The following is a 14,766-nucleotide window of genomic DNA, read 5'->3' as shown; positions in this document are numbered from 1 at the left end:
GAAACCTCATCTCTACTAAAAATATAAAAATTAGCTGGGTGTGGTAATCCCAGCTACTCGGGAGGCTGAGGCAGGAGAATTGCCTGAACCTGCGAGGCAGAGGTTGCAGTGAGCCGAGATCACGCCATTGCACTCCAGCCTGGGGGACGGAGGGAGACGCGTCTCAAAAAAACAAACAAACAAAAAAATGAAAATAAATGTGCCACATGATAGTGTATTAATGCTATAGGCAAACTACTATTATTTCTCTTAAAGAATTTTCTTAAAGTACAAAACTATATTAAGATGTCCAATTATATGTAACTGTGAAAAATACAGTAGTCTCCTTTTATCTGCAGGAGACATATTTCAAGACCTCCAATGGATGCCTTGAAACCACAGACAGTAATGAACCCTAATATATACAGCCACATGTCACTTAACAAGGGGATTTTGTCATTGTGTGAACATCATAGAGTGTCCTTACATAAACCTAGATGATACGGCCTACTACACATGTAGGATATATGGTATAGCCTATTGCTCCTAGGCTATAAACCTATATCCAGTATGTTACTATACTGAATATTATAGGCAGTTGTAACACAATGGTAACTATTTGTGTATCTAAAGATAGAAAAGGCACGGTAAAAATACAGTATAAAAGATAAAAATGGTACATCTGTATAAGGCACTCATCATCAATGAAGCCTGCAGGACTGGAGGTTGTTCTGAGTGAGACGAGTGGTGAGTGAAGGTGAAGGCTGAAGACATTACTACACACTACTATAGACTTTACAAACACTGTATACTTAGGCTACACTAAATTTATAACAAAAATTTTGTTTTTTCAGCAATAAATTAACTTTAGCTCATTGTAATTTTTTTACTTTATAAACTTTTAAATGTTTTTAACATTTTAACTGTTTTGTAATAAAGCTTAGCTTAAAACACAAATACATTGTACAGCTGTACAAAAATATTTTCTTTCTTTATATCCTTATTCTGTAAGTTTTTTTCTAATTAAAAAAATTTTTTTAAACTTTGTTGTTGAAAACTCACACACAAACACACACGAGCCTAGACCTACACACGGTCAGGATCATCAATATCACTTTTTCCACCTCCACATCTTGTTTCGTTGGAAGGTTTTCAGGGGCAAGAGAATACACGGAGCTGTCAACTCCTATGATAAAAATGCCTTTTTCTAGAATACCTCCTGAAGTACATGCCTGAGGTTCTTTTACACTAAGTTTTTTTTAATAAGTAGAAGAAACTCTAGTCTAAAATAATAATAAAAAGCCTAGTATAGTAAATACATAAACATATAACATAGTCATTACCAAGTATTATGTATGACCAGCAGTGAGGTAGGTTTGTTCACACCAGCACCTCCATAAGCACACTGTTGACTGAAATGACATTATATGGCACATGACTGCACTATGTTTTTTCCTATACATACATACCTATGATAAAGTTTAATTTATAAACTAGGCACAGTAAGAAATAATAGTAAAATAGAACAATTATAACACGTTAATAAAAGTTAACTGTAATAAAATTATGGGAATGTGGTGTCTGTCTCACAAAGTATCTTAGTAACGTACTCATCATGACCATGGGTAACTGCAGAAAAGGGGGATTACTGTAAATGAACTCTGAACTTGGGAAAGTCCATCAGCTAATACTATTCAAGAATATGATTTCATGTTTAGCCCCCTTCTAATGTGTTTGTGCAACCTTGCTATTATTCAAGCGTTTAAGATTTTAATCAGAAAGACCAGTTTAGTAATGAACAATGAAAATCCCAGATAAGTGTCCTATAAACTCTTGTTTGGCTACATTAAAAAAAGTGCTAGCATAGTCTAATAAAAGCATCCAGAAGGATACACACTCACCTTGTAGCACTTAGGAAGCATCATCTTACCACTGAGGGTCAGGGTTTTAAAACAATGTGCCTTATAAATTCCAAACTATTTATGAGCTAGAGCAGGGGTTGGCAAACTATGGCCTGGGTATTTGTTTTTGTATATAAGTTGTACTGGGATGCAGCCATGCCCATCCGTTTATGTATTGTCTGTGGCAATGTTACGTCAGTGACCATATGGTTTGCAAAGGCACACCTTTGCAAAAAGGGTATGCCTAAGAAAAAGTGTGCCAACTTTTGAACTGAAGGACTTTTTAATACCACCTTTTAAGTGCCCTTTTCATTCCAAAAACTTCTTGGTTAAGATTTTTTAGGGCAAACAAAGGGGAACCTTATTTCACTGAGATAATTATAATTCTAAATGACACATGATTATACAGGCTGCCTATTACTGCTTTGATAAAAACAGGCATTGGGCTTGGTCTCTCCACAGACTGCTGTACTGGTCAGTTGCTACTTTTCTATTATGGGTGTCTGTTTCACACACTCACATCAGCTACTTCACACTCTTCATTCCTCTGCTGCTGCTACCTCTTCTAGGACGCTTCTGGAGGCTGCATTATCTGCCTCCTTTCCCTTGTTTCTTCTTGCTAGTTTTACCATGTTTCTCAGGTACTCTGGATTCAGTGAAAATACCAGAAGCTTTGATCATCTCATATTATTTACCTTATTTGGTTCCAGCTTATTTTTTAAAAACTTCAGTGTTAAGTATTTGTTTAGAGTTATCCACATACTAATTCATACGAACTTCTTGCTTATCATTCCCCTTCTTGCATCTCAGTCTTTCCTTTTGGGTTTAATTTGCTTCTTCCTGAAGTGCATCCAAGTTATCACTCCATTTGTTGTTTGGGGGTACTGGGCACCTCTGGGAGTGGCCTTGGATCAGCTCTTACCATTTGCAACAATACTCTCTTGCTCATATTTGGGAATTTCTTCTTTGGCCCTACCCTGCCTGTTTTCTGTCTTTCAAGGTTTCCTTATAATTTCTTGTTTGATGGATCCAGTTCTTCTGGTCCAAAGTAGATACTGATCAACTCAGCTTAAAAACATCTTTTCTGTCATTGGGGGCAAAAAGGGAATACCACAGAATGTGCTCAGACCTAAACTTGGAAATGGAAGCCTCCCATCTGTTGATCTCTACATTTTTCTCATTTACCAGCTTGCCAATTAAAAATGAGGTCACAAGTCTTTTTACCTGCAGATATGTACATGTTCCATTTCTCATTAACTGTCCTGACAGTAATTCTGAAAGGCAATTTCAAGTAATAGTAAGAACACAGGCTGCTGAATCCTACATCTTGGAACAAATCTTGATTCCACTGCATTGTATTTGACTTTCAAGCAGTTAGACCACCCTGAGATAAATCGTTTCCTTGTCCATAAAAGAGAGATAATAATACCTAAGTATTTGGGTTTATAATTTATAAATGATACAGCATATCATATAAAGTTTGATTTCAAATATTCTAGCAATCATGTTTGTTTTTCTGATTTCTCCCCCATTAGTTGTATACTGAGTTTCTAAATCCCTGTTTATTATTTTGCCTTTTTTCCTATGCTAAGGATAAATCAACTGGATAATATATTGGAAATGTCAATGAATCTGGAAAGTTCTTAAACCAAGTCTTTTCAAGTGAAGTCACAATAATCCATAAGAATTCTACTTTTGATAAAAGGTAGAACAAACTAGACTTAATATAAACACTGATTATAACTTTTAAAAGACGCACTGGAACAGCTCTGTTTTAACAACTAAGAATTTTTGAAAGCGTACAATCAATTTTCAAAAAAAATCTGCCTAACAAAACTACAGGGTATCCATTAAAGAAGCTTATGCAATAATAAAATCAAAGTAATTAATTTTGAAAAAGCAGAACTAAAATGTACTATGCTGATTTCAAAAAGGTAAGAAGAAAATCTCTTTCATATAATACAACAGCTCTACATGGTTACAAATGGTCTGCTACCAACATAGCTATCTCCAAATGTCACTTATTTGGCTAAAAAAAGTCAAGGTTCAGACACAAAAGAACAAAACGGGCATACGCAAAAGAAAAAACAAACTAGTTAAAAGTAAGACAACTCACAATCAATAATTCAGTAACACAGTACACACATAGAGAACCTTCTGGGATGACATCTTAGGGCCTAATGTACATGCAAATCAAGCCAACTTTTCAGGAACTCATTTAATGTTTTCAACTCTTTAACAATGGAAACTTACAACCACAAGGTCTCAATGACCTGAAGCCTCATGTTTTGGGAATAAGGAATACAGAACAATGGTTTGGGTTCTCTATAGCATAAAAATTATATCCTGTTTTGTTTTTCCTAGGAGGAGAGAGAGGTCTAACACAAAGAAAAATTGTTCTGATCTACAGTTTGAGATATGGTTAGAAGGAAAGAGTACATTGAGGGCAGCTCATAGAGTAAACGACCAGGGACCTAAGCAAAAAATGATCCCATGGAGGTTTTTATTTTCAGAGAACAAAACCCTTGGCTGGGTGAAGAAAAGGTCAGGAAAAGAGAGGGAAAGAAGGGTAAGTAGGGAGTCCTCCATTTCTTTTGAGAGCTAGCAGATAGGCTGAAGCCATGGCAATAAAGCCAATGCTGAGGAAGAGACCTGAGACAGGCCAAAAATAAAAATAAAAAAATCAGATCATGGTCATGTATCTTAAATACAGGGTCAAGCTGTGCCTCAACTGTACAGTTATATAAATTAATAAGATCTCTTTACTGTTTAAGCCTGTCTGAGCTGGGTTCAGTTACTTGCAAGACAGAGTCCTAACTAATACAATGTTGAAATTATATAAATTTTTCATAAACAGCAAATCTGTTTTTGATACAGTAAGCAAAAATATTTCCCAGGGATGAAATTATCTAGCAGTTTTCAAGGGTACTTTGTAATCCTTTCACGGATCTTGGGGAGGGATGAAGAGTAAAGAGAAAGAGAGTGACTGGAAATCTTTGTGAGCACACCCTATCACAGATGCTGGATCCACTAGTGGCAAAGAATAATATTTCCATTTATTTTGGCTTTTGGACAAATGCATCATTCATATCAGTAAGGTATAAAAATTGCTCTTGATATATAACCCAAACCCAAACAACAACAAACATATTTAAAGAAATCCAGCAATTGTGGTTAACATGAAGCTATGCATAGAAAAACCCTAGTTCTCATTAGAGGACTCAAATTAACTGTGTTTAGAACCATGTCTTTACAAAGTTGTCAATAAAGTGTTGAGATAAATGTGCTATCTTCTTTCCCAATTTTCTTCGTATCTTATTGAAGCTGACACTACAAAGCATAAAATCCTCTTCAGCCTTAGTTACAATAAAAGCTACTACTTATTGAGTACTTACTATGTATCAGGCACTGTGGCAAAATGCTTTATATACATCTACTCATTTAATTTCTGTTTTTCTCTTGCTTCTTTTAGCAGGGCTTAAGATCCCAAATGAAATATTATAAACAACACTTTCCAGAGTATGGTCATAAAATGACAAGTTGGAAGATGACTGCACTTTCTGACCACTTGCCCATTGACAAGGCTGGAATTAAATACTAGTGATAATACTGTAACTGGTAATATTTTCTGAAGATTTCTTGCTTTCCAACATCTGTAGGATCCATCTAATACACCTAGAATGGCTGCAACTAAATGGTTAATTTCTGAGTCTGGATTTTGAACTCCATCCAAGGGCTTATAATAGCAAAGACAAAAAAGGTAGGAAAACTCTGAATTTACCACTATCTTAAGCATATCAAGAAACCAGATAACTTGGAGAGTCCTTACTTATAGCAAACTACCTCTAAACCATTTTGCTTGGTATATATTCCAGAAAATGAAATGTATACATTTCAAACCAGTGCTACTCAAAGCGTAGTGTATGAACCTGGTGTCAGTCCACAAAGTGTTACTGTCCAAAATGACATTCTTCTATATCATCAAGTACAATGGTTATTTCAAGCTGATTTCTGTGTGTGTAAAATATTTTCTTGACAAAGGAGACTGATGATTTATATTCACCCAAGCTCCTTACCTACCACAAACTGCTAACAGTTTAGGGGCTATTCTGAGTAGCAAGCATTAGACCTCAATTTTGTATATTGCTTCCAGTTTTCTGTCCCAGCTGCCACACAAAATTCAAATAAATTAACAAGCAAATACTTGGCTTAAACACAGTAATAGAAAAAGCAATACAATTAGCAATTGACCTCACCTTTGACAGAAGCAATTTCACACAGGAAACATGACCCTCATAGACAGCAGACAGAAGAGGAGTAATATGATGTTTATCTGGAGCCTACGAAATAATAAACAGAGATAACCTTATCCGTTTTTCATTTCTTCCTACTTTCTAGTTTTAACTAGAAAACTCTTACTAGATTTACCTATTTGCCTTTCTACAAATAAATAAATAAATCCACAGAGTCAAGTGTCTAGTCTCTTAGAGCCACCAGAGACCCAGGCCCATGAGCAATGTCTTTCCTTAGGAGTAGGAGTAGTAGAGCATAGGGAGCAGGGTTTTGACCTCAGCTCAAATCTTGGCTCTGCCACTTACTGTGGTACTGTTATTTAGCCTCTCTAAGCCTTGATTCCCCACAACTGTAGAAATGCCAGTGTGGTCCAGTAAGGGAAGACGGGGTAAAACACAGCCAATGACTAGGTAAAAAGGCCAGACAGCATGGCATCCCTTGAAATACAGAAGCTACAAAAGGCTAAAGTTGGAAGATGACTGCACTTTTCTGACCACTTGCCCATTGACCTTTGTCCAATAATCCAGTTCAGATTTAGCCTATGACTGCAGAGTCCTATGCTCTATTACATCATAGCCATTTGTTACCCACAGATAGTGCTAACTCCCCAAGCTTTAGAACTTGAAAAGCAACAGCCATGGGGGAAACATCCTAACCTTCGATTTTTGTCAGCTTTAAAAAGTCAGTTTTTTTGGCTTATTTTTAAAAATCCCACCTCTGTATTTCTAAGTTATAGGCAATTTGGCATAATTTCAGACTGTATTCTTATTTAAAATGAAGTTTCTACAAATAACTATTTTATAATCTATAGAAAACAATTACCTATAGCATATTAACAGAAATTTTTTTCAAGAATGATCATGTCCTCTACGTACATTAATATCTGCTCCTTTCAGCAGCAGAAATTCCAGGATTTCAAGCTGCCCACAATCTGCTGCATAATGAAGAGGCTTCCTTCCACCTTCTAGTGTCCGGTTGACATCTTCTCCCTTATAAGAAAAGCAAATGAAAACAATATTTATATGAATGGAAGACTGAAGAAGTGAAATGAGGCACCTGATATTTTTACTTTCTTAAAGCTGTGTTTCATGAAACAATTAACATTTCTTGCAAAATAAAATAACCAAAAACTTGAAATTCTGCACAAGACTTAACATTACAGTATGATGGAAATTCAAGCCACGATTAGTTAAGCTGAAAACAATATACAACAATGATAAATGTAATGAAATACATTACTGTCCTCCATTTCTAAGGACTTCAATCAGCATAATGTCAATATGTGACCAAAAAGACTAGTGAGTTCAAGCACTGATGTTTTACACAGTTCATATTACATGTATTTTAATTCTTCAAAGAAAGTATTCCCATTTTGATGTAGGCAGTCATCAATATCACAATGTAATTTCAGTATTAGGTATTAAGAATTTATTTCATTTAACATGCAGTAAAGTCCAATTGTGTTGCAGGCACTGTGCTAGACAGTAGGAAGACAGTGGTCAGCAAAATCAGACATGACTCCTGACTGTATGAAGCTTACCATCTGGGGTTGGGGGGCAGATACTAATAATCACATAATTAAACATATAATTTCAAAATACAAGTGCTATAAAAAAAGGACCTCGGGGCTTTCAGAAGAAAATGACAATCCTGGTGATGAATGGAGGTATAGTGCCAGAAAAATGAACTTAAGTCTAAAAAAGTCATTTTCATTCACTGAAGATTAACAGAGACTAAAAATGATGACTACTTTCTCTATGGACCAGCTGCAACACATCTGGCACTGTGGTACACCCATTATTTCTATTTTTTTTTTTTTCACCCATTATTTCTAATCTTCAAACTACCCCAAGAAGAGAAAACCTCCATCTAATATATGAAAAGTCTAAAGCTGAAAGAGGTTAAATAACTTTTTGTGGTTCAGCTAGTAACAGAGATTTAAACCCATTCTCTTTCTGTACCAACATGCTGCTTCTATTTCAGTATTTGCCCCTTCCCTCTTAGGAGAGTTCAGATTTTACTGAGGAGCAAAACATTCTAAAGAGTTTATCCTTTCAGCCGGGTGTGGTGGCTCACACCTGTAATCTCAGCACTTTGGGAGGCCAAGACTGGTGCATCACTTGAGCCTAGGAGTTCCAGACCAGCATGGGAAACGTGGCAACACCCCATTTCAACTAAAAACATGAAATTAGCCAGGCGTGATGGCATGCTCTTGTGATCCACCTACTTGGGAGGTGAGGTAGGAGGATCACCTGAGCCCAGGAAGTTGAGGCTGCAGTGAGCCATGACCCTGCCACTACACTCCAGCCTTGGTTATAGGAGTGAGACCCTGGCTCAAACAAACAAAGTTTATTTTCTCAACAATTTTATTACTCACTTAGCATATTTTGGTCAACTCATCAAGCCATACCCTGAATCAAGATGTTCAGAGCCCTATCATTTTACAGCCACTATAAACCATTCTTTCAAACACACATACTCCAAACTCCCCCTCCCCTTTGTCACTTACCTTCCCATTAATTTAAATACTATAGGTCCTACAAACCTCAATCAAATTTAAGATTTACTCTATGAAATTTTCCATGATAGTAATAGTAAGCTCTCCTTCTCGTAAAACTCCCAAGAATCAGTTAGTATTTAAATATATGGTACCCTTACAACTTTGTGTACGCCTTCTTTCCCAACAGAATGCAAATTCCTTGACAGTAGAAATTATATGTTTTCTTCTTTATATTTTCCTACAGTACGATGTGGGAGTTAAGAACAGGTTCTCCATCACCATTAGACCTTGGGCAAGTTACTTTCTATGTGCAGAGATGACAGTACCTACGGCTCATGGAGTTGTTAGGGTTAAACTACATGATTCATGTAAAGCACTTAAATATCATATTAGCTAATATAGAAATACGGTTAGCTATTATCTATAAGTATTATCTATGTACACAATAGGTATACTTAAATATGAATTCACTTATTTTTAAGCATTCTGAGAGAAGGGTGATATCAACTGTCTACCATAGTAACCAATGGTGTCAGTGAGGCACAAGGGAACTACATTATAGTGTTTCCAAATTCTAGCCCACATGTGTATTTCAAATATATATATTTTTGGAAGATCAAGAGTTTCATCAGAAAGCATTTTCCTATTCTGAAATATTAGATGATAAAACAATCTAAGACTACTTCAATAATTCAAAGCAATAATTTCTAATGGATTGTTTACTTAAGTCAGTATCTGATATATGCATTACAACAGGGCCTCCTATAAATCAGGATACAGAAGGAATGCATAATGTATATACATGTAATATGTATATATATAAGGTATATATAAGGATGTATAATGTGCCTAAAATCACTGGAGACCAGGTTAGCACTCCAACTCTACCACTCAGTTGTGGGACCAGAGACCAGGTACTTTCTAAATTTTAGTTTCCTTATCTGTAAATTGGGAATAGAAATACCTACACTTCACAGGGTTTCAGTGTTTCATTAGAAGAGATAACTCATGCAAAGTGTTTAGCATAGTGCCTGACACATTGTTTAATAAATGTTTAATGAAGGCTATTATATTTAATAAAGGTTAACTACTACTTTTGTAGATTCCTGGTACTGGCTTATACTAGATATAAAAGATTATTCAAAATAGGATTAAGGCAGGTTTCTGTATAATGAAATATGAATAATTAAAGACATTATTTATTGTAACATTCTTTATATTCAAAATCAAATTTAAATAGGAAGGGCAAACTGGCACACCACCTTAGTCTTTATTCACAACTACAAAAATGTTGTTGAGGCAAGGAATGCTTAACAATTCAGATAAAATTAGTTTTCCTCCCATTATTAATATTAGCTGGACAGGATTAACTGGACGAGACTTTAGAGTGAGACAAAGCAAATAAACAAGTGCAATAAATCATCAATAAGATCTTTGTCAAAGATACTTCCGTGAATCAAAAATGTTACACCCTCCAGGGCCAGGTGCAGTGGCTCACGCCTGTAATCCCAGCACTCTGGGAGGCCGAGGTGGGAGGATCACGAGGTCAGGAGATCGAGACCATCCTGGCTAACACGGTGAAACTCCGTTTCAACTAAAAAACACAAAAAATTAGCCAGGCATGGTAGCGGGCGCCTGTAGTCTCAGCTACTTGGGAGGCTGAGGCAGAAGAATGGCGTGAACCCAGGAGGCAGAGCCTGCAGTGAGCTGAGATTGCACCACTGCACTCCTGCCTAGGCGACAGAGCGAGACTCCGTCTCAAAAAATAAAAAATGTTATATTCTCCCTTGCACTTTTAATACGAGTGCAAAATGCCTATGAAATGGAGCTGTGAGTTTAAACTTTCTCCTTTATCCCTTCAGACATTTACATTACAATTCTTATTTTAGCAGACAAAAAGATGATGAAACTGAAAAGGCTTTGTGTGACTGACAGAAAAAAATCCTTGTCAGCAGGGCCTTAGCAAAGTGGTACTTATAGAGAAATTTATAGCACTAAATGTCTGTACTGGAAAAATAGAAAGATTTCAAATGAATAATCTTTGTATTTCCATCATAAGAAACTAGAAAAAAATTAAATCCAAAATAAGCAAGAGAAAAGAATAAAGATCAGGGTAAAAATCAAAGAAACAGAAAACAGAAAAATGAGAGGAATCAAAAGCTGATTCTTCAAGATCAGTACAACTGATAAGCCTCTAGCAAACGTCATCAGGAAAAGGGCGAAGAGACAAAGTACCAATATCGGTCGACAGACAGACAGATTACCTCCCCACAAAGAGACCTTCAGACTCCAGATGGCACCACTGTAAATTCTACCAGACATTTAAGGGAAGAAGTAATACCAATTCTACCCACTCTTCCTGAAAATGGAAGAGATGGGATGTTATCTCAACTCATTCTATGAGTTCAGCATTACTTTGATTCTAAAACAAGACAAAGATGTTATAAGAAAATACTGTATGCCAATGTTCCTCATGAAAAGTGATGGAAAAATTTTAGACAAAATTTTAGCAAATGTAATCCAACACTATGTAAAAAGGATGATATACCATGACCCAGTGGCGTTTATCCCAGGAATAAGGTTGATTTAATACTCGAAAAGTCAGTGAATATAATTTACTATTCTAACAAACAGAGAAAGCCATATGATTGATCATCTCAATGGATTAAAAAAAAACCCCAATATGCATTTCTCATCAGAATTTAGCAAACTGGGATAAGAAGGAAACTTCCTTGGCCTACAAAAAACCTACATTTAAGATCATACTTAATCGGTGAAAGACTGAATGCTTTCCTCCTAAGATCAGGAACAAGACAACGATGTCTGTTCTTACAACTTCAGTGTTGCACTAGCAGTTCTAATCAGTACAACCAGGCATGAAAAGAAATAAAAGGCATCCATTTTGAAAAGGAAGAATTAAAGCTGTCTTTATCTGCAGATCCCATGGTTAGGGCGTGCTGAATGACAATTTCACCAGGTTTTCAGCAGTCTTGATGGGTGGCAGGTCCAACAGTAGTGATGAAATAGGAAAGGAAGATAGTGCTCTATATAGTTTTCTTCCCTGCCTCCAGCCTATACTCTAGGCCTTAGTGACATCAGCAGAGATAAAGTCATCTATTCTGTCATCTTCATTCTAACTTCATAAAACGTTACCGGCTACAGAGAAAAACAAAACCCTAATTTTCTTTCCCAAATTCTGGGGATAGAGAAGAGAGATACGCAATCCGAACACGTTCCTTAGCTCACATGGAAATGTTACATGTTTTCCTTTTCCTCTGGCTCTTCCTCTTTCCACAGAGACTATTTTAAACCTCTTCTACTTATTATAGACCTTAGACTTTTCTGTATTCTCTTTCCCCTTCATTCTCAGCAGATAAGCCCATATCCTTCTTTATACAGAAGACTGCCTTCAGACATGATCTCCCTCATGAACTTCTACCACACCTTTTTGGAACTGACCCATCCTCTCATCCTATCAAAAGCCATCCCTCACCTATGTTCTGTATATCGTCCCTTCTTTCTTTTTTTGGGGAAACTTCATGTTTATTTCTTTTCTTGATGGTGTTTTCAACCTCTCCTGTTTCATTGGCTCCTTCTCATCAGCATGTGCCATTCACAGCTCTTCCACTAAGAAAGCAACAGCAGCAACCTCTCATTGGACTTGACATCTGCCCTTCAGTTACTGTTCTCTTTCCTCCCTTCCAGGGCTAAACTTTACAAAAGGATTGTCTATATTTGCTATCTCCAGTGTTTCACTGTCCACTCTAATTTGGCTTCCACCCTCAACACTATTACCATAACCATTTATGCCGAGGTCAAGGGTCTCCATGTTGCGAATACAAAGCTTCCCTTTACTCTTAAAACTCTTTCCTTTCATTGCAAAATGAAGTCTTTCAGTTATTAAATACACAACCTAGACTGTATTATATTAAAACATACTAAGTTGTTTTGAAGCTATTATTTTCTCTAAATATGGTATATTCCATATATGTAAGTAACATACGTAATGTATACACATAATACACATATGAAACTCTACTACTTCATAGCATATTCTGGTGAGTAGTTTAAATTAAATACATACACTCTATCTGGAACCACCATAGAAACCATAACATGCTATAAGATGGGTTGACTTCTGGTGCCTCTAAGAGTAAGATGAGGATTTAGATTATAGTGGAAAGGAGAAAGTCTATGTGAAATTCTAAACCAAATGGAACCCAAGAAAGGTCTTAAGATTACATTCTGGCAACCTGAGATTAGCTTCTCTGAGTCTTCCTCGGTCCTAACCTGAATTCCTCTTACTGTTAAAAAATTAAAAAAAAAAAAAAAAGTGACAATGCATGACCAGTTTACATCAATAAGCTGGTGAGTTCCACGTCAGAGGAGAAACTAATTATTGTATCATTTATTCCAATGCCAAAGCGTAGTGCTATAATTTTGATGTGTGTCCAGGAAAATCTCATGTTGAAATTTGATCCCAATATTAGAGGTGGGGGCCTAAAGAGAGGTGTTTGGGTCATGGGAGCGGGATCTCTGATGAGCAGATTAATGTTCTCACTGGGTGCGGGATAAGTGAGTTCTTATCCCATTAGTTCTTGTGAAAGCTGGTGTTAATAAGAGCCTGGCACCTCCTCCCTCCCTTGCTTCCTCTCTCACCATGTGACCTCTCCACACCTGGCTCCCCTTAACTTTCTGCCATGAGTGGAGGCAGCCTGTGGCCCTTCACAGATGCAGGTGCCCAATCTTAAGCTTTGCTAGACAACTGAATCATGAACCAAATAAACCTTGTTCTTTATCAAGTATTCAGCCTCAGATATTCCTTTATAACAACCCTAAACTGACTAAGACACGTGGCATTTTAGGATTGGGCACTGGACAGGTTTTTCAATTTAAAAAAGTTAAATATTATTGGTATTTTCCTAATATTCTTGATATATAGTTGCCTTCCTTTAATTCTCATAGTTCTGGTTTATATGTATCTCATTACATTTACCTCTATTTGATCAGGTATTTGTTATTTATATACTTTAATAAAAACTTCATTAAAGAAAGGACAATGAAAGAGCAATGTCTTACTTGTTTATATACTGCCTACAATGTCTGTGGGTGACTTGTGCATAGCAGTCTTATTTTAATAATTCCCACAGACACTTACAACAGCTTTGTCACAATGCAACCTGTTGCCTACCAAACAGCTATTACTTCAAAAAGTGGTATTTTAAAAACGTTATTAGGGTCTCTGAAAGTTATACAATCTCGGTGTTGGAAGGGGCTCTGAATGTCATCTCATTCAGCCACCCATTCTATGTTTCAATCCTTGCCTGTGTCTGCCCAACCTATAACTGAGTATCTCTAATGAAAGGTAATTCAGAACCTTGCTGATCAGTCCATTCCTGCTCTCAGTACTGGAAACTTCACTGTTTACTAGTTATGGTTCCATCCCTTGCAGACACGCAGCATAAGCAATTCTTATTTTTACATTAGGTTATTAATTGTGTTTAGCAGTCACAACACACTGTAACTAAACTAAATATTTTCATTGATTTGCTGTTATCCTGAATTTGAGTCACTAATGGGTCAGAGAGACCTATCATGTGCTGATCCCTGATTTAGTTCATGACACTTTGAGCCAATCATCCTTCCCCATCATTTCCCCAAGGATATCTTTGAAACATTCAAATTTCAGTAAGTATTTCAGATTATCTTTATAACAGTCTAGAAACTTCAAAAAAAGAAAATCAGTATAGCATGATTTCTAACTGATCCCCTGATAAGCGTTACACACCACCCCACTGCCACCACATACCCACTTATAAAATAAAATCTAGAAATTACAAATTATTTTAGCAAGGCCTACCATCCAAAATACAACCATTGTTACCACTCTGCTATAATTGTGTTTAATCCTTTTCTATGAAAATAGTTGCTTTAAAAAGTTGTCATCACACTATGTATTCTTTCACGAGACATCATTCTTGAAAGATACATATATTCTATCAAATGGATGTACCATAGTTTACTTATTCTAATTCTAGACATGTAATAAATATCAAATATCCTGTAACACTGAAATTCTTATTTTATACAACA

At 36.3% G+C, this 14,766-nt stretch overlaps 1 protein-coding gene across 1 annotated transcript in view; it reads right to left on the bottom strand.

Moving 5' to 3' along the window:
- The window catches only part of MTPN (myotrophin), a 49,504-nt gene that overhangs the window by 16,869 nt on the left and 17,869 nt on the right, over nt 1-14,766 (bottom strand). Inside the window, exons 2-3 of the mRNA XM_003896641.4 lie at nt 7,049-7,162; nt 6,137-6,220 (exon numbers count right to left, since the gene is read on the bottom strand). Of these exons, the coding sequence (XP_003896690.1) occupies nt 6,137-6,220; nt 7,049-7,162 (198 nt within the window). The remainder of the gene's footprint in view (nt 1-6,136; nt 6,221-7,048; nt 7,163-14,766) is intronic.

Source organism: Papio anubis, chromosome 4 (genome assembly GCF_008728515.1).
Source record: "Papio anubis isolate 15944 chromosome 4, Panubis1.0, whole genome shotgun sequence".
Classification (NCBI taxonomy): domain Eukaryota; kingdom Metazoa; phylum Chordata; class Mammalia; order Primates; family Cercopithecidae; genus Papio; species Papio anubis.
This window is presented reverse-complemented; position numbering and strand designations above follow the sequence as displayed.